Source organism: Cornus florida, unplaced genomic scaffold, assembly GCF_030987335.1.
Source record: "Cornus florida cultivar Cherokee Brave unplaced genomic scaffold, ASM3098733v1 CherokeeBrave_3.0.0_Hap2_Chr11, whole genome shotgun sequence".
Taxonomy (NCBI): Eukaryota; Viridiplantae; Streptophyta; class Magnoliopsida; order Cornales; family Cornaceae; genus Cornus; species Cornus florida.
This window is the reverse complement of record NW_026775581.1, coordinates 37,819,258-37,845,317: the sequence shown is the minus strand read 5'-3', so window position 1 is coordinate 37,845,317 and position 26,060 is coordinate 37,819,258. Positions and strand designations below refer to the sequence as shown.

The 26,060-nt window shown below is 33.0% G+C and overlaps 2 protein-coding genes across 3 annotated transcripts in view; both read right to left on the bottom strand.

Annotated features, from left to right (window-relative positions):
• Positions 1-6,469: 6,469 nt before the first annotated feature.
• Positions 6,470-11,763, bottom strand: LOC132284330 (glutamine synthetase nodule isozyme-like). The gene is made up of 12 exons (XM_059786421.1): positions 11,690-11,763; positions 9,965-10,004; positions 9,733-9,836; positions 9,583-9,631; positions 9,358-9,464; positions 9,118-9,205; positions 7,746-7,874; positions 7,538-7,612; positions 7,373-7,426; positions 7,193-7,230; positions 6,917-7,076; positions 6,470-6,696 (listed from the first exon to the last, which is right to left on the bottom strand). The coding sequence occupies exons 1-12, from the start codon at positions 11,761-11,763 to the stop codon at positions 6,544-6,546; spliced, it is 1,071 nt and encodes a 356-aa protein (XP_059642404.1). The 3' UTR covers positions 6,470-6,543.
• Positions 11,764-21,442: 9,679 nt separating this feature from the next.
• LOC132285899 (potassium transporter 10-like) overlaps positions 21,443-26,060 on the bottom strand; it is a 72,074-nt gene continuing 67,456 nt past the window's right edge. The window contains exons 6-11 of one of the 2 annotated variants that reach the window (XM_059788129.1): positions 23,878-24,138; positions 23,672-23,724; positions 23,441-23,558; positions 23,094-23,348; positions 22,280-22,802; positions 21,443-22,198 (exon numbers count right to left, since the gene is read on the bottom strand). In XM_059788129.1, the coding sequence (XP_059644112.1) occupies positions 21,730-22,198; positions 22,280-22,802; positions 23,094-23,348; positions 23,441-23,558; positions 23,672-23,724; positions 23,878-24,138 (1,679 nt within the window). In that variant the 3' untranslated portion in view covers positions 21,443-21,729. Of the gene's footprint in view, positions 22,803-23,093; positions 23,349-23,440; positions 23,559-23,671; positions 23,725-23,877; positions 24,139-26,060 lie in introns of both variants that reach the window. The other variant, XM_059788128.1, reaches the window with a different exon arrangement.

Sequence of the window (26,060 nt, the reverse complement as noted above, 5' to 3'; positions counted from 1 at the left end):
AGAGTAAAAAAGCAAAACGGGTATTACAATACTAATTTATGTCTGATGATATTTTTGCACAATGTGAAAAGATTATGGGTGTTTTTTGCACACTTTTTCAAATAAGGGGTAGAAGTGTTATGCAGAGTATATTTTAGGGGTGTTTTTTGCATTTGTCCCTTAATAAAAGGGTAAATTATTCTAACCTCCTCTAGATTTTACCTTAATTACTCTCAATTTTAAGTTGTGAATTTTTGTTGGTTAACCTCCCCTCAAGTTTAGTTGAGTTAACTCTAACAGCCCTGCCGTTAATTAGTGATTTTAAAATTTCAAAAATACCCTTATACAATACAAAATGATAAAATTAACTTTGTTATTCCTGTGAAATAGAATTTTGAACCATAAAGTTTCAAACCCAAATGCCCTTAATATTTTAAATTTTAATTGATCTAATATGTACATATAGCTTAAATTAATTTTTTTTTATCAAACAAGCTTTAAAAGTTAAATTTTATGATCACATAATTTTATTTTTAAGTGTTAAATTTTCAGAAATTAATTAACAAACTTGGAAAACTAAATTAATATTTATTGTATCTTTCAATTACTATATGAAGAATTTAAAATTTATTAAATCCATTAAATATACATATATATACACATTAGAATAAACAACAGTGGGTAATATAGCTCAAGGGCATTCTTGTACTTTCATTACAGAAGTTAACAGTTTTAACTTTAAAAGGGGTGGCAGAGTAATTTTGTTAAAATTTTTATCCGTGGGTAATATAGCTAAAGGAGGTCGTAGTAATTTACCCTTAACAAAAAGTTCAATGATTGGCCCAAATGCCCTTTCCTAGTGTTTTAAGCTTTGGGATGCAAAGTGGGACCCATGTGAATCGTAACCTGAGGCTAGGATCAAGGGGCAGCCATGAATTTTTAAATCGGCTGAATTGAAATTTTGAAAATTTTATAAATCAATTTTAATATATATATATATATATTAAATATTAGTCTTGGTAATATGTATTGAGTAAAATGTAATTAAAAAATTAGAAAAATAGAATCAAAATAAATAGAGAAGCAAGATTTGCCAAAAAAAACACAGAGTTGAAATCAGTGATTGACATGTAATTAGAGGAGTGGTGAAGAAAAACAATTGTTAAATTTTAAAATTTGAAAAAAAGGGAATTATAGTACTTTGATTCCAATTTGTGAGAGGTATATATAATTTACCACCCTTTTTTATTTTTATTTATTTATTGTCCTTGCAACGGTTAGTGGAGTTAGAAGTTAGTGGTTAGAGCAAGAAGGGGAGGATAGATGGCTCGAACTCTGGGGCTTACACCAAACCGTAAAAACATGTTAGTAAAAGTTCTTTTTTTCTTTTTTTTTTTTTTGAATTCAAATCATCGATGCATTTGCCTATATTATTGTAAATGTTGTAATGATATATTACAGTAAAGTCTACCATAATAATAATGAACTTAAAATTTTGTTTCCCAATATTGGACTTCAAAAGTAAAGGCTAAAAAGATTCGAGTTAAAATTTAATTTTGAAAAATGCAGGTTAAATTTATTTCCATTATTTTTTTATACATAAGTGTTTTGAAAATTTTGGGAGGGCCAATTGAAATTTGTATGAATTTTGAGACCAAAAGTCGAACCTATTTGCAAAACAATTATATTTTTAGGGTATAATAAAAAAAATATCAAATTTTTTGGCCCTAACTCCTTGGATGAATTAGGCCCAACATTTGCTAAAATCCTAAGCCATTGTATCATAACTCTTAACATAAGAAGTGTGGATACTTCTAGAAGAGTAACTTACCCGTATAAGATACGTGTTGGGTACCAATGCTTCACAGATACTTGCAAATACGTATCCGATACTTTTTAAACTTATCCATAATTTTTTTTAAAAATATTAATTAATTTCTAACATTTATCTTCTCAGATATTTTTCAAATATTTCGATTGCGTATCCGACACTTATCGAATAATTCATAATATATTTAAAAAAAGTTTGAACATTAAAATGCAACTTTTTCAATAATAATAACATAGTATAATTGTTAAAAAAAAAGTTTTAATTTTGTTAAGTGATGACTAGGGATGCTTGTGTTTATTTGTTATGAAACCAACTTTTATGTTATATTAATGATTGTATTTAGATTCATAATATTTTTAAAAAATTAACCAAAAAATAATTTATATACATATATATATTAAAAAAATTTGCCATTCCTACTGTAGCTGTCTGGCCAACCATATGTATATATATGATTTATATATATATATATATATATATATATAGAAATTTGTATATTATACTCTCTAAAATTATTAGTTTCCAAATTTTTTTAAATTTTTTTCTATTTTTTTATCTTTTTCTCTTTAAATTTCTTTACTTACCTTTTTAAAAAGGTTAAATTCCTTTTATTTAATCATACTCTAATTTGTTTCCTACAAAATTCATTTTTCTTTACCTTTTTCTTCTTATTTTCTTTTTTTATAAAAAAATTCCCACCATGCTCCTAGAATTCAAATCATGGCTCCCGTATGCTATTTTTTTAAAAATTTACCATATCGATGTATCTATATAAACTCATAGTCTATCCTTCTAACTCTTAACAAAGAGATTTGCCATTTGGACCAAATTTAACTTAACTTGACAGAGATATTATGACATCAAATGTCTCAACTCTCAACATTAAAAGGTTTTTTTGTTTAGAAGAGAATGTAGTTGCTGGGCCGCATTACATTTATTATTATTAGTATCTTGTCAAAGATGTTACAGAATTAAAAAATAGGGTAAAATATAGTCACACTCCTGAAATTTGGTAAAAGGACATTAAAAGAAAACTTACCTGTTTTTTGGACAAAGACACCCCCTGAAGTTTCAAAAATGGACAAAGACACACTTTTACATGGGAAATTGACCAAATTACCCTTTGACCGTTAATGAGACTTTTTTAATTTTACAATTTAATAAATTGGACCAATCTACCCTCATGAACAATTTATGCATAAAAAAAAACTTTATATTGTTCACTTTTTTTTTTTTTTTTTGTTATTTACTTTATAAATGTCCCAACTTCTTACTTCCTAAAAATGTAGACATTTAAAATGATTTTTTTATCCAATACATATATTTCAAATAAATTATATTTTGTTATTACTTCTTTTCTTTCTCTTTTTTATTTTTAAATTAAGATGCTTGGTACTAGTACTTACTAGTACCATATTTTTTATTTTTAAGGAAAAGAGATTAGTTTAATTTTTTTAGACAAAAGAATTAAACATCTTAATTTAAAAATAAAAAAGAGAAAGAAAAGAAGTAATAACAAAATATAATTTATTTGAAATATATATATTGGATCAAAAAATCATTTTATACGTCTACATTTTTAAGAAATTGGGACATTTATAAAGTAAAAAAAAAAAAAAGTGAACAGTATAAATTTTTTTTTTTTTTTTAAACTTTTTTTTATGCATAAATTGTTCATGAGGATATATTGATCCAATTTATTAAATTGTAAAGTAAAAAAAGTCTCCTAAACGGTCAAAGGGTAATTTGGTCAAATTTTCACTTAAAGGGGTGTCTTTGTCCATTTTTGAACCTTCAGGGGGTGTCTTCGTCCAAAAAACAGGTAAGTTTGTTCTGAGTGTCTTTTTGTCAAACCTCAAGGGGTGTGGTTGTACTTTACCCTAAAAAATATTAGTATGAAAATAAATAAATAAATAAATAACATTCCCATTCTTATTCTCAATTTTTTTTTATACCTTCGAACAAAAAAGAGAAAGGGTTGTTTGCACAAAATTCTCCTGTTGCACATTATACCTCAACCCTAAAGAGTTGGAAGTTTTTGAGACCAAAATGTGTCTTATAACACATGAACAAGTATAATAATTCCTACAATTAAAATGTCACCTATCCCTCAACCCTAGCTTTGAGGTATTTTTGGGCTCTTAGAGTTTAATCTTCCTCCATCTGTCAGAAGATTTAGAATCAACATTGAACCAAAAAAAAAAAAGGCCTCCTTTGTTTGAATGTAAAATATATATTTTTCAAAAATTATACATTTATTTTTTGGTGTTTGATTGTCTAAAATTTATACGAAGAAAAAAAATATTAAAACTTAATAATAATAACTTATCCATCAATTTTCGGTAAGTTATTTTACGCGCCCCGCTCGATGAACTAAACCTTCTCCAAACACATAAAAAGTAAAAATAAAAAAATATTTTACTTAAAAAAGAAAATCTATTCCAAAAAAAAAAAATTTAATCTCTTTTTAGCGTTGTACTGATTGTTTCATGCTTTACACCCCATTCATGAAAAAACAAAAAGTCACTTATTACTTGTTTATTTGTCATCCAAACACAGCTAAAGTAATAAATAGGCAATACCTGCCCCAAACTCACAAGAACAAACCATGTGAATTATGTTGTTTCTAATGACAAATGTGTGTGTTTTTTTTTTTTTTTTTTTTTTTTTTTTTTTTTTCTAATTATAAATATTGAGAAACTAATCTTTATACATGTTCTCTATTCATTGTAAATTCATATTTTTGTTATTATTGTGACCTTGTCAACATAAATAGTTTTAATATGTAAATTGTTGAAATATAAATTAAAGGTCATGTATTATGCTCTTAGTTTCTTTCTTATAACAGATCGATTTAAGATTCTAATTTATGTGTAAGATTGTTTATATAATTTTACAACTACATATGTTATGACAATCGAAAGTGAATGAAACTAGAAGTCAAGATGCACCTCAAACTCATCTAGGACCTCATACATCTCATCTTTATTGGAATATAATATATATGTATAGTATACATATATATTATATTTCAATATCTTATCTTTAAATCACTAGTCAAGTCCAATGTCAAAGTTTCCTTTTAGACATGCATTCTTCATAAAAATTTCCTGCAAGTATCATTCAAATGAAAGAAGTCTTTAACGCATAATAGGAAATTTAAAAAGTATTAATAGTGCCTTAGATTTCACAATTGACTATTGAATTAGAAAAAGCTAAAAGATATAATATATTATAATATATATTCCAATATAATATATTATACATATATATTATATTCCTATATTCTTTAAATCACTAGTCAAGTCCAATGTCAAAGTTTCTTTTGAGACATGCATTCTTCATTGAAATTTACTGCAAGTATCATTCAAATGAAGGAAGTCTTTAACGTAAAATAGGGAATTAAAAAAGTATTAATAGTGCCTTAGATGTCACAATTGAGGATTGAATTATAAAAAGTTAAAAGACCATAAATCTATAACGTATAAGAGGGGACTAGAATTAGAATTGATGCTGGCAAGCTTACTTGATTGGATTTACCAAAGCATGTGGAAAAATGAGGAGTTTTTTAATTGGTCACCAATTTCAAGCCAATTGACCATTGACTAATAATAGCCATTAATATCAAGTGGGGAGACATGTAGATCGATCACATGATAAATAATTTTAATTAATTGCATCATAAAAATCAAAATAATATGCCAATTGATTTTGACTCATAATACACAATTTAGCTAATTAGGTTAAGAATATAAATGGACCACCATATGATTACTTAATATATTTTATTTCTTTTCATCTTTTTATTTCTTGTTTTCTTTTTCCCTTTTTGTGTTTTTGTTTTTCCTTTTCCTCTGCTCCTACATTTTTGTGAAGTCAAATTAAAATTTAATTATATGGACAAACCTTAATAATCTGATCATGTGCCACTATGCCAAAATGAATGGAAAATGAAACTAGAAAAGTCATGGCACACCTCATCTCTGGCCTAATTTGTTGGAGTGTCGAACTCGATCATTTATAGCCTCGTACATCTCATTTTTCCGGAAAAGGAAATGACAGAAATCACGTTGTAGTGTCAAACTCGATCATTTATAGCCTCGTACATCTCATTTTTCCGAAAAAAGAAAGGAAATGAAGAAATCACGTTATAGTGTCAAACTCGATCATTTATAGCCTCGTACATCTCATTTTTCCGGGAAAGGAAATGACAGAAATCATAGTCAAGGTCTTCTATGGCTATAATGCAATTCTGTGTCTTGATCACTTACATTAAAGCCAACTATTTTCTTCATAGAAAATAATACATACCCACCAATTATTGATTCATTAGCGACTCAAACGTACCCTCAACCTGTGAAGGAAGAGGTGCTACCACTTGAGCTAGAGCTAGAGCTAGGCGATGTTGATATCAAAATTTTACACCCGAAGTGTTTCATTTTTAGTCATGAAGAGGGGGTGAAGAGAATTCACTACGTGGTCTAGGGTGACCACTCCTCATCAACAGGGTGGGTTTGGAGTTAGAAAGATTGCTCATCTCTTTTTAGCCTTGTAGTACTTGATTGTTTCATATTTTGGCTATGATAGACAACCCATTCATGAAAAAAAAGTCTCACTTATCACTTGTTTATTTGTCATCCAGACAGAGGTAAAGTAATAAATAGGCAATACCTGCCCCAAACACGCAAGAACAAACTAGTAAACAGGGAATGCAGAGTCGGTTGTCTCTGGCTTTATGGTTTCCAGAGGATGGTTGTCTCTGCAATCATGGAAGTAACAATATAAGGATCCATGTTTGATGCAGGCCTTCGATCCTCGAAATAACCTTTTCCTGCTTTCTCCGTCTCCCGGCCAATCCTAACCGATGCTCCGCGATTTGCCACTCCCTATCAATAAACAATGCATGTATACGACTATGAGTATCATGAAAAGAAAAAGAAAAAAAAAAATGGAAAAAAAGTTTCCAACCAATGATGCTTTCGAATTTTATGAAAATGTGATACATTGGACAAGAGAGAGAGGAAGGAAAAGAATTCATGATTCATCACCATAACAACCAAACAGAATTAAGATGACTTCTATATAATAGACAAAATCTTTCTTTACCCATAAGAAGGTGTTGATGTCAGCTGTTTCGTGTTTTCCAGTAAGACGGAGCTCATTGCCTTCTCCGTAAGCAGCAATATGTTCCTTGTGCTTCAACCCTAGTTTTTCAATGGCCTTCTTTATAACTTCAAATCCTCCATCGCTTCTCATGGACTTGGTACTGATACCAACACAGAAAAAATAAAATGATTATTCAACATTTCTAAAGAAAAAAGATAGAGAGGAAGAGAATTATTCAACATTTCTAAAGAAAAAGGAAGAAGAGATGAATAATACCTGTAATTCGTGTGAGCACCAGCTCCATTCCAGTCACCCTAGCAACACAGAAGACAATGCATATAAATGAAACAAAATAAAAAGATCTACAATAATACAATGGCGAAGAACGGTTCGGTTGAAGTGCTTATAATAGACTTTATACGAATGGAGAGGGATCTCCAGGATAAAGGTACTAACCTGAATAGGTTTCGGGTCAAAAGAAACAACCACTCCGGCAATCTCTGTTATCCTCTGTTAATTCAGAAAAATGTATCATAAGGTTTAGTTTATACTTCACATACCATTACATAGATCAATACTTTTTCTTGTATTTGACGTACAACTGATTATTTTAATAAGTACCTCCAGAATATAGCGAGCCACCCATAGCTCGTCCCCAGCAGAGATGCCCTTGGCAGGGCCAACTTGGAATTCCCACTGTACGATAGACGAAGAGGCATTGAAAGGGAAAGAACCATAAACATAATATGTATTTCATAATGCAACATGAATGTGAACGCAAGGAGGAAAGAAAAATGGAATAGATTAATAACCACGAATCGATTTTTACCTGGCCTGGCATCACTTCTCCGTTGATGCCACTGATGTTGATTCCGGCATAAAGACAGGCCTTGTAATGAGAATCAACAATGTCACGGCCAAAGGCTTTGTCAGCGCCGATCCCACAATAATAGGGACCCTGTCACACCAAACACAAATAATTCTGCTATATTCAGATACAAACAGCAATGACATTACACAACAAACGAGGTTCGATCATTTCAGGCTCTTTCACAACACAAATTTTTATCCAACCTCTATTTCAGAACAATACTGACACACTAACACCGGCATAATGATAATAGGGTTATTTCGGAACATGATTGAACCGATCATATGTGAAGCGTACGTGTAATTTGTTAAGAAAGGAGGCAATATCTTCTTGTTGGATGATGTAAAATGGGATCATATTGAAACTCACAAAGAAGTGTTCCCTGAAGAACCATTTTAAGTCACTATGCTTAACCAACATTAGGTTCACTTTAAGAAAGTCCAATATTGGTCATATAAAGAATTAACATCCACAAAGTTTGATCACTGCACTTCCACTTGACACATAAGACATGTATATATATATATATTTTTTGTTAAAAGGGTAAGCTTTTATAAATAAAAAGAATATGCACAACGAGTTCCAACCAACTAAACAAACCAAAGGAACATGCTCCTTGGTAGAAGGGGAAGTCGTTTATGGTAATCATAAATGACTCGTCTTGCTGTGACCTTTTCTTAAATTCTCAAAACTTTTGTCGCTCCATCCCTTCAGGGGCAGAAACTAGTTGCTGTCCCGCTATCTCATTCTATTCCAGTGGCTCAAGTGGTGACCAATGATGAAAAAGTTGAATGATATGTAATGTTGGATGCACCCAAAAATAAAATTTCAATGATAAAAAGTTTAGCAATCTCATTCGAGTCAACTTTAGATCGAATAAAATTGCAATCTACTTCAATGTGGAGAAATGATGATGTCCTGATGATCCACTGTGGTGTGTAAGACCTCTGGGTCAACCTCATCCCTACGGAGGTGCTGAAAGACTAGGGCAACCAACCGTGGGTACCATCCTTGTCTTCCACACCTTACCTTGGTTTCACATTTGCTTTTATTTCTTTGAGGTTTCTAGATATACAATTCTCTAGTGAGGTAATGGTTGCCTTATGTTTATATTTTTTATGTATCTTGTGTTCTTTGTGGTTGATATACATTGTATGTATGTTTTATGAAATTCTAGAGTTGTATTTAGATGAATGTTGTTATATTTAATCTAGGGTTTCATTTTGTGCATAAGATCAAAACAAACTAGAAAAATCATTCCGGTGATTATGCATGGAAGAAAGGAAAGTACTAGAAAAATCACCGGAGAAGGAAAAACGTACTCAATTACCTGAGGTCCAGGATAACCTCCAAGAGGCCACCCAACGGGCCATTTTGTTTCTTTCTGCAATAAGGTATACTCTTGTTCTATACCATACCTGTTTTTAAAAAATTGTTTTAGTTAGTAATTGAGTTGGAAGAACTATCATTACAAAAGGAAATCATAAAAACTTAAAAGCATAAATTACACAAACAAAAAGATTGAAATTTCTTTTGATGAACACTTGAATAAAAACAAACCGGAACTTACCAAGGTTCCTCAGCAACAACATCAGGTTGGTTGAATATCTTTGCAGCATTATACCTCTTGTTAGTTGGAATGGGCTCACCGGCCGGAGTGCAAGCATCACACATCACCTGTAAATATTAATAAAAAGTACCAAAAAATATATACATGAACACAAATTTAGCAATTATTAACTTTTCTCTCAATTATTTGATAAATCAATTAATTGATGAAATAGCATGCACTTACAAGAATGTTGTTGCCTCTCCTGAATGGGTCCTTAAATACTGCCTGAGGACTATTTTGAGAGATCAATAAATGTTAATTTTACAAAAAAAAAGAAAAAAAGAAAAAAGGAATGAAACTAACAATTATGTAGTGAAATGAAGCAAGACATACTGTAAGATTACTTCACTGTCTTCACCAGTTGCTTGGCCTGTGCTAGAACCATCATAGTTCCACTTTGGAAGCTTTGAAGCATCAGTAACTACTACAGGGAGTGTCTATATATATATATATATATATATATTTATGGCAAAAATAGATCAATAAGCAAAATAAGACCTAAAAAAGAGAAAAATCACACATATACACACACAAACATGTAATTATAGATGTAAAAAAGTATTACCCTAGCTTTGCTTCTAAGGTCCGTTCCAAACCCACCAATCCTGTTCAATGATTAAGACACAAATATCAACAAAAATAATTTACTACTACTATTATTATTATTATTATTTAATAAATCCATTAAAAAGGCCAGCAGTTAAATACTCCATCCGTCCCATAAAAAATATCACTTTTAGGAAATCGTGACTCTCACAAATTGAACTGACACGGTTTCCCATTAGCGACACTTTTTTCTGGAACGGAGGTAGTAGATAGAACAAAGACCTCATTAATAACAAGTTTCAAATAGGATGACATATAAGTATAGATATTCATTATCAACATTATTGTTGCCTCAGAAATATTTTTATAATTTCAGGGGTGCAATGTTAAAATTTCATAAGTATATTAATGAAGAACTCATCAATGACAAGTTCTAAATAGGATAACATATAAGTATAGATGATCATCATCATTGTTGCCTCAATCCTTATGTATAGGGGGCAAAAGAAATATTTTTATAATTTTAGGGGGCAATGTTCAACTTTCAAAAGTATATAAACGAAAAACTCATTAATAACAAGTTCCAAATAGGATGATATATAAGTATAGATGATGATCATCATCATTATTGCCTCAATCCCTATGTATGGGGTAGACGAAATATTTTTGTAATTTCAGAGGAACAATGTTAAAATTTCAAAAGTATATGAACCAAAAACTCATCAATAAAAAGTTCCAAATAGGATGACATATAAGTATAGTGATCATCATCATCTGTATGGAGGGCAAAAGAAATATTTTTGTAATTTCGGGCGCAATGTTAAAATTTCATAAATATATAAATATATATAACTAAAAATAAGAAAAATTACTTAGAAAAAAAATATTACGTCTTAGATCATTTAGTCATCTCTTTTATTAATTATAAAATATTTCTCTCATAAACACTCTTTTGCACATAATTTTTTACCTCATCTCCACAATCTTTCTCCAAATTGGAAACAAGAAGAAAGAATAATAAAAATCTTTTTCATCAAGTTATTGTTTGACCCTAGGCTAGTACAAAATCCTCTCTTATTTACCTAATCTCATTCTTTTTGATAAAAAATTCATTTTAGGTTATAAAACAAAAACGATTTGTATATATATATTTTTTTCCATTTCTCTTAAAATTGTTTTTCTAAAAATCAAAACTATGATAAAGCTTTGCAATTTATTAAAATTATTTTATATGTCAAAACAAATTATCAATCAGTATTTAATTTTTTTGCATTAATTTTTAGATAATATAAACTAAACAAATTTCAGACTCCCTCGTGTCCAAACCAAGTAATTCTAATATCTCTTACTTTTTCTTCGCCAATCCTAATTTTTCTCTTATAATTTCATTTGCAATCCTAATCTTCTAAACATATATATATATATATATATATATATATATATATATGTATATATATATATATTAATGATCGAAAATACTAATTTATTATTATTACTATTATTTTTATAAATAAAAATCCAGTAAACACTGCCAGCACAGATAGATGGATAAAACGAAGAACTCATGAGATTAGGATTTAAAATAATAATAAAAAAAAACCATTAATGAAAATCTAACAAGTTCCAAATAGAAAGACATATACGTATTGATGCGTATGTATATTATTGATACACGAAATACCTACCAACATAGAAGAAAATCACAAAAATTGAACAAAAGAGAGATTTGTGAGAATTAACAAACCATATGTACTCTGCAATGACTTTCTCAGTGGTATCAGAGAGATTCAAGTGCATTAGATCAGCAAGGGGCGACATTGTGATGAAGAAAAATATTCGAAAAGAAACGCGAGATTGTGACTCTCTCTCTCTCTAAACTGTCTATGTATTGTAGTTGGAGATTATGATAGAAGTGCGTCTTTTATGGACGTTAATTATCAAAAAACAATTAAAGAATTATCAACATAATTGATTATAAATCAGACAATATTTATTTATTGAACTGAACAGAATAATTAAATATGAAATCGCAGTTACAGAAGTTAAGTACTGAAAAAGCGCGGGTTGTCAACTAACCCTAAACAAACATTAATTGTCAATCACTCTCCTAAAAATAATACGGAGTAATAAAAATGATCTATCTCTATCTCTATCTCTATCTCTATCTATATCTCTATCTCTATCTCTTTTTATTAATAATAAATCTTTAATATATAAATTTAATTTTTTCCTACTTCTTCTTTATAATTCTATTTCTTCTATTCCTAAACTTCTTTTCTAAAAATAATTTACCTCTCCAAATCTTCTCTAATTTAAATTTGGAAAAAAACAATTAATAATAATTTAGCTTTCTTCTATTCCTAAACTTCTTTCAATTCATTTCTTCTCCCACTTTCTTTTTAATTATTATTTTTTGTTAGATTTTATGGTATTGTTCTCTTGATTAGTGCCATAAACTTTATTTTATAGCTAGTTTCACCATGTAATCACAAGCAACTATTATATCTCTTTGGATGGATATAACTATCGCTTAAACATAAATCACTTAATCTTTGATGTTTTAGTTCTTATTATAATCTTATACGTGGTAATATGATCGAAGATGAATATATTACACACGTATATATATAACTTTTATTAGTGTTATTTATTTATTTTAACTTTTACCATATGCTTTGTAATTTTCCACAAAGCATAAAACCTTATAAGATATTTCTTTACTATTTCCCGTGCATGTAAACATAAAATGATTGAAAAAGGATGCAGGGCCTAGATCGGATGTACGTGTTCATTTCTTTAATAAAATGATTTCATATGACAATTAAAATACTTCTTTAAAGAATAAGCTCACCAATGGCTACAGTTTATATATATACATATGACATATCTATCACTTAGGATTTAAATATTACTATTCCTTTTAAGTGTAAAACGTAAAGTTTTTAAGTACATATGACATATTTTTATTTTTTTTAATTCTTACGGTTTAACCTTCAATGATAAGTACTATCTCCTTTAAGTGATATTCAAATTACATTATTAAATACACTTAATTTAATAAGTGCTTAATTTGTCTAGAATTAAGTGTTGATTTGAATTATCCAATAACACCTAAGTTGTCTCATGACGAGCAGTTACTTGAGGTAATTACGTTTTTTTTTTTTTTTTTTTTTGGCGTCAGGTAAAAGTAAGTGAGGAACAAGCTCGCTCTCTATACACATACAAGGTCTGACAATACAAACCATGTGCATCGATACGTGTCAATAGCTCTAGAGTGCTTAAAGTTACCGCATTCAACATTCTTTATTTATTTGTTTATTATGTGTCAATAGCTCTAGAGTGCTTAGAGTTAGCCGCATTCAACAGTCTTTATATATTTGTTTATTCACAAGTGTTCTGTGTAAGTGTTCTACACGTATATCTATAAGAGAATCTGTGTGATAAATAATTTTGCGAGGGTATCACATTAATTTTTTTTTTTCCTTAGTGTTTTTCTTTTTGCATCATTCACACATATCATCTTGCATTAGATATGGTGACTAAGATAAGTGCTACAGGACAAATTAAGAAGTGGTTGACATACCACAAAGTGCTAGTACAGGACAAATAAAAACCAACGAATCAAGAAGTGGTTGACAGATTGGTTGTCAGAACGAATCCAAGGTGAATAAGCAGTCCATTATGGGATTAACGTGGATTAATGTGATTATGTAAGCAGTCCATTATGGGATTAATGTGGATTAACAGTCCCTTATGGAATTAATGTGATTCTGTAGCTGTTAGATAGATCGGCTGCGTCTAGCAGAGCAATTGGATTGAAACTGACCATGTATTGAAAAAAGATGCAGGCCTAGCCAGTCAAGTCAAGTTGCGTTTTTTTTTTTTCACATTAGTCCAGATGGACTTTTATGGCCTTTAGTAGGAGGACATTGTGGCCTCCATTTCAAGTCCCCCTCTCAGGACAAATGTTTATGCAACAGAGGGAGTGTTTTGACTCTCCGTGGCCTATACATATGGCCCATACGGATCATAATGTTTTTTGTTTGTTTGCTACTAACAGATAGGGAATGCACAATACTTCTGCACAATTTTCCTTTTCTTTGGTAGTTATGGCACTGGAAGGGGAGTCGGTGGTCGTGTCGGTGCCGGGAGGAATGTGGCTATGTCGTGTAGGTAGGGACGTGTGTTGCAGGTTTTGGGGTGACAAATGGCCGAGCCGTGGTTGAATTGGTGGCAGCTCTAATGCCCGCGAGGGAGGTGTTCACTCAAACATGGTAGCATTATGGTGGTGGAGTTCATTGTGAAACCGCGTTCCAATAGGGGATTAAATATGGAGGTAATTCACATTTATAGCGTAACAGCAATGAAACACTCAACAATCAGCTTTTGGGGATTTCAAATGCTACAATAGTCAACCAATTAGCCTATGCAAGGACATGCTACATTCTATAAAAAATGAGATTCATACGAACAATCTGTAAGAATTTTCAAGCTTGACAACAATTCACTAAACAATTTTAAACTCAAATGAGTAGCGAGTACAATATCCCAAGTTCCAATGGAAAAAGTGTGACTATGAAGCAAACAAACTAATCCCCAATTTCCCAATTTAGTACTCTGTCCCAAATTCCCAATTTATTAGTTTGTTCATTCCACAGTCTTACTCCTGGAGTTAGAGGAAGATCCTGCAGCTCCGTCCACTCACAAAGAAACTCATTAGGCACATAATTGGCAATGGCAAGGATAGATAATTTTAGAAGGACAATTGGTTTCCCCTTGGCCCTATTTCATGCAGAATTGAGAATTATTAGCTCATTTTGGGAAGCAATATCCGACTTGATACTAAAGTTAGCCACTTTATTGATGGTGAAACATGGTCCCTTCCACATCCCATTACCATCCTCCTCCCCGAGCTGGCCAGATCCCTTCACCTTCACCACACAGGAATGATACATACTGATGGCTTCCTTTACCAACAGGAAGCATACCCTTGCCCACATCAGTGGCCAACTACCAAATGTACCCTGGTTCAACTTGATATGGAAATCTAAGGCTGCTCCAAGGAATTCCCTCATCCTCTGGATAGCAGTGAAATCAAAACTCCTAACTTTGGACAATAAATGTACCTCATTCTTGAATATCCCACTCCCAAAATATTTGTTTGTTGTGTGGTGAAATCCCAGAAAACTACTCACATATATTATTTTCTTGCTTATAAGTCTCACCCATCTGCAGCGGAATCTAGAATATGTGTTGATTTTACACACAAAGCTCTAATTGTGATGTTTCGTCACTTGGGCTAGCTTCCACTGGATGGGAAACACTCCTTGGAGTTTAATTTACAAAATTGCTGTTTCATCGACAGTTTATTACATCTAGAGCGAGCGAAATGCTCGAATCTTTCATCGATCGTTACAGAATACGGTGATGATCGAGGATAATACAATCCACTGTCTTTGAAAAGCTCTCCACACTTTCAGTCAATGAAGTGCCCTCTGATCTCCTCACTGAGTGGGAAAACCTTCCACGGCACCGTCCACCACCACAACAACCAGAAGCCACCGTCTAATGCTTCGATAGGCTGTCTTCGCGAGCACGTTTATTATTGACCACCGGATTGTATGGTATATCCATTGATTATGTCAACATAAGGCATTATCAACGGCTATGTTGTTTTGGGCCTAGATCTGGGTAGGGCATTAGATGGGTTGGGTTATGTTCGGCTGACATTGTGCTTCGTTTAATTTTCATTGGGTCACTTTTGTAAGTTATATCCATTGATTATGTCAACAAGGCATTATCAATGGCTATGTTGTTTTGGGCCTAGACCTGGGTAGGGTATTAGATGGGTTGGGTTATGTTCGGCTGATATTGTGCTTCGTTTAATTTTCATTGGGTCACTTTTGTAATCCTTTAGCTTGGGATTTATTTGGGCCTTGTACATTTCAAACAAAATTTACAATTGCTTCACCTTTCAAAAAAAAAAACATACAAATCTGTAATAAATATATATGTATATATATATATATATATATATATATTTATAGAGTAATTTTATTAAAGGAATGAAAAAAGCCTTTCAGAGGAGAGAGAGAGAGAGAGGGGAAAGCTTTCTCATTTAGTGCACTCAAAATCAGTACATACATAAGGCCTATTTATAGGCTTCAAATCAAGCTTCCCATGTACGCCACTTATGGTATCTTCTCTTATAAGCCTCAAAAATGTGATTTCATGGAAGATCTCTTGGATGATTTATATATTTGGGGATCCCACACACTTATATAGATATATATAACACTCCCCATTGGGGTCCACAATACTAGACTAAGAATATGCCTTGTTAAAATCTTGCTAAGGAAAACTCGGTGGGACAAAACCCTAACGAAGGAAAAAGTGTACAGTATTTTTGTGTATTTGAAAAATGGTATTAAATAGATTAAAAACTACCTCATTAAAACTTTGTGAGGAAAACCCAGTGGAACAAAACCTGGACGAATGAAAAAGAGTACAGCATGCCAATACCTCTTTGATCAATTGCTTCCCCTCATTAGTTTAACCCTGAAGATCTTTTAGTTGACGCATTCCAATGTTGTGCACCAACTTCTTGAATGTTGTAGTTGGAAGCGTTTTAGTGAATAAATCTACTAGATTTTCACGTGAACGTATCTTCTAAATATCAATATCACCCATTTTCTGGAGTTCACGTGCATAAAAGAATTTTGGTGAGATATGCTTGGTTCTGTCACTTTTAATATATCCTTCTTTCATCTGTGCAATGCATGCCACATTATCTTTATATAATATTGTTGGGCTATCTTTCATTGATGAAAGACCACATATTGTTCGAATATGTTGGATCATTGACCTCAACCAAATGCATTTCCTGCTTGCCTCATGAATTGCGAATATCTCAGAATAATTTGAAGAAGTTGCAATCATTGTCTGTTTCATAAATCGCCATGATATAGCAATGCCACCATAGATAAACACATATCCTGTTTGTGAATAAGCTTTATGTGGGTCAGAGAGATAGCCGGCATCTGCGTATCCAACTAATTGAGAATTTGATGCTTTTGAATAAAACAATCCCATATCAGTTGTGCCACGAAGATATCGCAATATGTGTTTGATTCAATTCCAATGTCTGCGAGTTGGTGCAGAACTGTACCGTGCTAATAAATTGACTGGAAAAATTATATCAGGTCTTGTGCAATTTGCCAGATACAAAAGAGCACCAATCGCACTGAGATAGGGCACTTCAGGACCAAAGAGTTCTTCATCATCCTTTCGAGGACGAAAATGATCTTTCTTGATGTTAAGTGATCGAACAATCATTTGAGAGTTTAATGGATAGGCTTTATCCATATGAAAATGTCTCAGAATCTTTTTTGTATATGTTGATTGATGGATGAGAATTCCGCTCGAAAAATATTCAACCTGCAGGACAAGGCAGAATTTTGTCTTTCCAAGATCTTTCATTTCGAATTCCTTCTTTAAATAAGTGGTCGTCTTTTCGATCTTGTCCAATATTCCCACAAGATTTAGATCATCAACATATACTGCAACAATAACAAAACCATATTTTGATTTATTAATAAAAATGCATGGACAAGTGTGATTGTTCACATACCCTTCTTTGAGTAAGTAATCGCTAAGGCGATTGTATCACATTCGTCCTGATTGCTTCAATCCATACAAGGATTGTTGTAATTTTATCGAGTACATATTACATGGTTTTGTTTCAGGCATTTTAAATCCTTCTGGAATTTTCATAAAAATATCATTATCTAGTGATCCATATAAATATGCTGTAACTACGTCCATTAGATGCGGATGCAATCTTTCTGTGACTGCCAAGTGTATTATGAATCTAAAAGTGGTTGCATCAATCACAGGGGAGTATGTTTCCTCATAATCAATACCAGGTCTCTGTGAGAAATCTTGAGCTACCAGTCGGGCTTTGTATCTCACGATTTCATTTTTCTTATTACGCTTTCGTACAAACATTCATTTCATTAATTGAAGGGCACGGAATTCAATGTATAATGTATGATATTTTCCCCCTATTGTATGATCCCTTATCTTGTTATCCTATGCTTTGGGTGTGATTCACGGGATTACAAGAGGTGTACTTTAGGCTATCTCTATTGAGCTGTTGTGCTCACCCTATATTCTAACATTTTCAGAACATGGCAAGGATGTTGTAGATTTTGCACCCCCATAAGCTCAGGAGTAGAATGACGATCATTTTGTATCTTTTATAAAGGCATTCATTGGGATAATTGACCATATGTAAATGACTTTATTCTTTTGTCAACTCTTTATGAAGTCGTTGTATTATGACCATGCATGCCTTGAATTGTAATCCTATTCTTTTGGACATGTATGAATGTTTTAAGGTGATTTTAATTCATAAAAGATGTATGAATGATGTTATTTTGATGATTCAATGAAATGTTTTAAGATTGATGATGTCCATGGAGCCTTATTTTTCATGTTTGGTTGTTTGGGGCTCCATTTGAATAGGTTTGGGAAATGATCATCTCGAATATTTCACCACTGGGCATCATCTAACGGTTAGAAGGGGGTGTCTAACCGGTTAGATGAATGGGCAGTGCATGGGTTTGATGGGTTTCTCCGATTTAATCGGTTAGATGCTTCTATCTAATCGGTTAGTTGGGTAGGCAGAATAGGGGTTGGATGGATTTCTTTATCTAACCGGTTAGATGTACCCATTTACCCAGTTAGATGGACCCTCAGTTTTGACATGTTCACTGGACTAGTCATCTAACCAGTTAGATGGAATCATGTAACTAGTTAGATGAGTTAATATTTACTGTTTGACCCCAGATTTTAGTTTAATTACCTAATTACAACTTCAACTAAAGCATAGATTGACCATAGAAAATGATAGTTTTACCTCCGATGAGTTTAGAAGCTATAATGAACGTACTAAATAACTATTTTGCTCTTTTCGGTTCTAAACCATTATTTAACCTCAATAAATGAGTATTATACCCTTATGGACTCTAAAACCATTATAATGATGTGAAATGACCATAGTACCCTTGTGTGACCTCCGGTCTGGATAAGGACCTGGTTAGCAATTTGGATCCCCGGGTTTGGTTCGTTACACAGACACAGCTCATCTGGTCCGTTTTGAGTCCTAAAATCTTTAGTTTCAGGTCTTAACGCGTGCATCTATGTCCCAAATGATTACTAACATTATCATAAAGCAATTATACATCATTAGAGCAATTTAGATCCAAGTTATGCATCAATTAACAAGATTCAATACTTGTATATACATACACATATACATACATATGCACCCATTACTATATGTTTTAAAGCATGCAAATATGATTAAAATCTCCGTTAAAATTCCCTAAAGCTATACTAAAGGTGTATAGAACACATGATCAGGGGGGGGGGGGGGGATCGAAAACCAAATCTCCTTCTTCTTTATTCGTTTCTTCAACGCCAACAGCCTTTGGGCAGTCGTTGTCTACTTTGCTGGCCTCGGTTACCAGCCACGCACAACCCCCTCTCTCTTCTTCCTTGTTTACAGCGGCTTCGACTTCCTTTTGCTCTTCACGGTTCTCTCTCTCTCAACCCCTTTCTTTCTCTATGTTTTTCACATATGAAAACCCTCACACTAAACGAACTATATATACATACACACACACACACTACATATCTAAATTACCATAATCCTACGACACGTCTGACAAAAGAAAAAATAATAATATTAACAACAACAACTACAATAATAATAATAATAACAATAACAACAACAATAATATAATATATATATTTATATATATACACACACCTCAATTATATATATATATATATATACACACACCACTATGGGTCCATTGTCCACACCCATCTAGGTTTCCATCCAAGTAGCTCAAGATTCACTTAATTGGTCTAACTATTTCGAGTCCAATCCAAACTTAAAAGAAAGATAAATAAAAGATCTAACTAAATAATTAAACATTTAAAATTAAACAATTAATCTAGTTACACAAACAATTCATTAAATAATTAAAACACACATTAAGAGGTGTGGTCTTGATACAGAAATAATTGAACATGCTCTGTTGGAATGTGCAATTGTAGTCAAACTGTGGAAGTCGAGTCCTCTCTGGTTTGACTACTCCACTTTCACTCGCAGCTTTTAGCTATGTTGGTTTATATCAGTTATGAATTTGGGGCTACAACAGAGGGCAGAAAAAATTGGTTGAGTTTAAGTTCCTGTTTGTAGGGAAAGAACATTCAGAAAAGGAGATCTTATCCAATTTTCTGAACCAGTGGGAGGAGATACGATCATTGGCAGCAGATTCCAATGGAAATGAAAGCAGTGGAAAGCTTGCTTACTACAAGATGGAGTCCACAAGTAGTGGCTCATTTTAAATTGAATTTTGATGCTAGCTTTTTAGAAGAAGATTCAATGGCAGGAGGGTTAGTGATTAGAGACCGTGACGGCGAAATTCACAGGCCTGCAGTTTGTTTGCTACGGTGGCAGAGGTAATGGTTGCTAGACAGGCACTCAAATTGGCTGTGGAATGGGGTTTAACAACTCAGTTGTGGAAGGAGTACATTAGCATGGTTTAGCTCAATAACCCTACCTTTCTATGCAAAGTGGGTAGGGAGAGGGATCAAAATCCTCTCCTGTGCTACAGTTGTCCGGTCCCCTCCGGTTAGCAGAAATGCATTGTGTTGTTTGATAGGGAACCTTCTCAAAAATTTCATGTAGCTGCAAATTATTGTATGGTTTGAGCTTTTCTCTTTTCATTTAATGAGACTCTAGCATTCCTCCTCAAAATTTTCATGTAGCTGCAAATCATTGTATGGTTTGAGCTTTGCTCCTTCATTTAATGAGATTCTACTCTCTTGCTTTGGTAAAAATGTGCTTTTGGTCCAAATGGGCTATTGCCCTTCCCACTAAACTTGCATAGGCACTAGCAGAAAAGAAACAAGAACAACGACTTTGTGTAGCGGACTAGCAGAAAAGAAACAAGAACAACGTGTAGCGGAAATGAGAATGTTAGGGTGATCGATCGGAGTGACTAGAAAAGATAGGATCACTCATGAAAGCATAAGAGAGAAACTAAGAGTGACATCCATTAATGAGAAAGACCTATAGATGCGTTGGTACAAAGAGGAAGATTAGTTGCCATAGAAGAAACGAGACACAGGGTTGGAAATGAGAATGTTAGGGTGATCGATCGGAGTGACTAAAAAAGATAGGATCACTCATATATGAAAATATGAGATATGACTTTAAAAAGTTAAATATAATAAATGAGATGGCGTATGAAAAAAGAGAATTCAGGGCCGACTCCATTCATACGGGGATTAAGACAAGAATAACGATGATGGCTAGTAATAATTTTTGTTCGAAGTCATCCTACATGCCACTAGACATGGTTTTGAACATTTTCAGAAATTTTAAATTACTTTGATAAAGTCTCTAGTCCCATAAATTACTTTGATAAAGTCTCTAGTCCCATCTTCCAGCAAGCACATAGATAATTCAATAAAAAAAATAAACAAATAAAGGAGGATGGAGGAAAACAAATAAGATTAAAAAAATTTAAAAAACCCCAGAATACACTAATCTAAGTGAGGTATCTGTTTGTGGTGAAGGAATTCCAAACTCAATGAAGTCTGCTACCATCAAATGAAATTCATTTTTATCATTAAGTAAGAGTACACAAATACATGTTTTTCTTATACATTCAGTAAACGATTTTCCATCACACGATTTATACTTTATATTGTGTAGATCATACCAATCTCGACAAGAGCAGCATGAGGGATGTTCAGTGCCACTGGAGGCTCTCTACAATTTTTATCAAGAAAAACGTAAGTCCCGATAAGGAATCGCTTGAGAAAATTTGCGCTATTTCTCACAGATAAATGCGAGTGGCCCAAGAAATATGCAGTGCCACTTTCCCTGGCATCAACTAGTTCTTGGAGTTCCTCCCTGACAGAAACCGGCATTTTAGGACTACTTGGAGGCAATGTAAATCGAACTCTTTTCCTTTTAATAGGAGCACAATCAGTCTCTAACGACTCACCTAGTGGACTTCTTTGAATCCCATCATTTGCGGGGCATGTAGGAACCACATCCGGTGTGGTCTCATTTAGAGGAATCAATGCACTCCCATCTGTAGTTGGGCTTCCAATGACAATCATTCTTCCTTCTAAAGAAATCAAGGATTCTAAATCACTTTCATCCCTGGAAATGAAATCACCAATCGAGTGAATAATATGATCCTCAAAAGCATCTGTATCCCTCGAATGATCACAATATCCATACCTTACAATGCATCGGTAAACCTTGTACTCTTTGGGCCCAACCCTGCCTATAAGATATCTTCGGCTTGGGGGAACATAAGGCACTGGCAGAGACTTGAAGGATACAAAGATCAGAACTTGATGAAATGCAGGAAGATTTGTAATAAAATGGGAGAAGAAAGCTGGGATCCCCGTCACGATATCAGTGTAGATGAAGCCAATTCCAGGTACCCTGGAAACCCCAGAACCGGGGCTAAGATCTATGAGCCAATTTAAGGACACCTTGTTCTCTAGATCAAAGTTGTACTTTTTTAGGGTGCCATAGTGCCAGGCAAGCATAATGGTCATCAAAAGCGCCAAAAGGGAAACTATAGACCAGGCTGCCTTGTGAAAATTCAACACACACGCTGATAGATACATGATCTCCACCGAACCAAACCATACTAAAAAGCATGCAGATAACACCAAACTCTTCTCCCAGTGCAGCACAATCACAAGTGACATCAGACAAGTTGTTACAAGCATTCCGCAAATTATGACTATACCTGTAAATAGGTTGAATAAAACTTACTAAACATGACCACTATAGGCACAACTCTCCGTTTTTTTTTTTTTTTTTTTTTTCCCTTTGAAATTCTCGCAACAACATTCAGACACTTCCTCTAGTAACTTGTTGAATTCTTCCAAATTCCATATTTACCAATCGTGATATATACTAATTTATTTCCTGAAATGCCAAGTTATTCATAATGGAATATAATTTTCAGAACCCAAATGTCTTGTTCCTTCATGATCTCTGGCAATAAAAGTAGAGTATTTTTATTAGAAAAGCATACCTGCAACATTTCCGATTTTTGCAGTGTCATGGAAACCAATTGTGACTGCAAGACTGATGACCATCAATACCCAGTTCACATCTGAAATGTAGATTTGTCCATGTATCTTATCTGATGTGTGAATAACTTTTACTCTGGGAAAACAACTTAGTGCTAAGCACTGGTTTATGATGGAAAAACTTGCAGATATGGTTGCTTGGCTTCCTATAGCCGAAGCAAATAGGGATAACACCGTGAAGATATGGCGGATAAAGCCTGAACTTGCCATGTGTTCCACAAGTAAGAGATACGAAAGCTTAGGTGAGGTAGCCACACCAAAACAAACCTAAGAAAAGAAAACTACTTACTATTCGGTACAGATTCTGTGAGATGAGTAATATCCTCGCCCAAATTTTTGGAGATAAATGCAGCTTGACCAGCATAACATAAAATAAGAGCTGGATAAACTAGGCAGACAAAAGTAACCTGCACCAGAGACATCATCCGTAAATGCATTGTAACTATGAAGAACATAACTATGAAGAACACATTATATTCCAATTTTAGCAGTGATGAATACAACTTCATTCGATATATACCTTGATAGATTTGTTTGACAAATGACCTAGATTTGGAAACATTGCCTCAGAACCTGCAAAAGTAAATTTTCAGGAGAAGTAGTCGGAAAGAAAACTAAATTTCAGAATATCAACCTACGGTTTTTATTAAATTATTTTGGTAATACAGAATATGTGGACATAAATCAAGTGGAATGCACGAGTAACTTAAGTACACACTATCTAACCTGCTATACATAGAAGGATGCTTCCTAGTGATTTCCAATTTCTGAAATTGGTGCTTCTTATGAACCTCAACATGTATTGTGGAGATATTGCACAGATGATTTCAGGGTCATAATGGACGATATTATACAGACCCACCCCACTAATAAACAAGATCCAGATAATGATAACTGGAGCAAATATAAACCCAATTCTGTGGGTTCCAAAATGTTGCATCGTGAAAAGGCAAACCAATATAGTACATGCAGCTGGAACTGGTAAATCTGAAACAAAGAGCATGGAAACAGAATTTTCATCAGGCTCTTTGAATAAATGTTGTTATGTTAAGTAACTTGTATAGATACAAACAAATGTACAAAATTTTAAGGGAGTTATGTGCCCCTATTTGCATGAAAGGAAAAACCAAATCCAAAGCCAAAGAAGAAAGATAACATAAGGGGGAAAAAAAACACATTCTGCAACAATCCGAAATACACCCCTTAAAAGATAAACTAAGGTCCCCCATTGAAGATAGAGTCTGGCAAATTCCACGCTCTGTAGCTATTTGTTATTCGGAGAGCTCTTTATGAATAGGACACCTTTAAATAAATTTATCAAAGCTAAGGTTGCCTGTTGTCATGATGCCAGGAAAATGTAGCATACACATGGTCCAAACTGCAAATAGCCCAAGAGTGAATGTCTGTCTTACATACAAAAAGATTCACACACTTCATCATAGGTGTTCGTAGTTGTAAGCTGTAAGATATTAAGTACCAAGAGTTTAATACACTTTGCAGTATAGACTTGTATTTAGTGAAGATCCCATCTGACAGAACACAGGAGACACTAATCATGACTGCTAGGTTGGTCATAATCCACCAAAATACATATAACCAAAACTATAAAACGTAGATAATATATGCTGTGAATCATTTCAAGTGTCTACTCTTTTAGGAACTGCGTTAGTGTTCAGCGACTTCCATGGCAAAGACCGTAATGAATGAACGTCATTTTGAGTCAAGTATCTGTGATCAACCTGCCCAAGTTCGCCAAAATACAAGTGAAGATTGGGAGAGAAGATGGAGTTGCATCGGAAAATTTCGTTGGACTTCTTCATGACATCCAACAACACTTTAGACAGGGTAACAGATACATTAAAGGACCCAGGAATTGGGTTGATTAATGGATAGATTGTCTGGACGATTTTTGAACTAGGTTTTGGACTCGAATTGAGTTTAGGTTGATTAAAAGGCATTCGTGAGTACCAACTAGGAAAACAATAATTGTTCCATGAAGTCTAAAACTAATTTTGAATCTTGGAAAAAGCAAACAGTACATAAAAATGGATCGAGCATCAATACTCGCAAGTCAAGAGAGTCGATCAACGATACACGATAGTTGAGCACTAGTATTCATTTTTCTCCAGAGTTGAGCACCGGCACAGAGAGTTGAGCCTTGTGTTCAGAATGTTGGGATTTATATACCCGACATAGCAAATTCCTATTTGGATTAGAGTAACAAATGTTTCTGACATATCTGAAATATTTATGATTTATATAATTGGTGAATGCAATGTATTATGTTTCGATTCATTATGAAATTGATAGTGTCCACTTGATTACAAGAGATATTTATATATATATGTGATGGCGATCGATACATGAATATAAATAGTAATCATAAATTGTTCATAGTCAGTAATTATCGATGAATATTTAATTAATTAAGACTTGAACTGAGTCCATGATAAGTTGAGATATATTGCGAGGGTCATCGTATACAATTGCTCTCTATCACAGTCATGGCTTTTGACTCTCAAGCATGAGAGAAGTATAGACTTTTTTATTAATTAATAATTATTTTGATTTGTTCGGCGGATACTTTGGGATCCTTAGACCGATACTTTGGGTAGTTGTGTAATTAATAGTTAGAGGGTTATATTCTCAATATTTGCATCAATGTTACTTGTATTTATTTTGTATTGATTATGGTTGATCACAAATTAAATTCGAAGGCCTTCGTATGTTTTAGACAAAATGTTTTCTATATATTTATTTAGCAAATTATTATTTTTGTCAAACAAACTTTTATTGTGATCAAACCGAAAATAATCAAAGTTAACAAAAAAATTATATTAATTATGTTATCGGATTGATAACTTTATAATCCGATAAATAATTATATATAGAAGGGTCATAGTGCAACA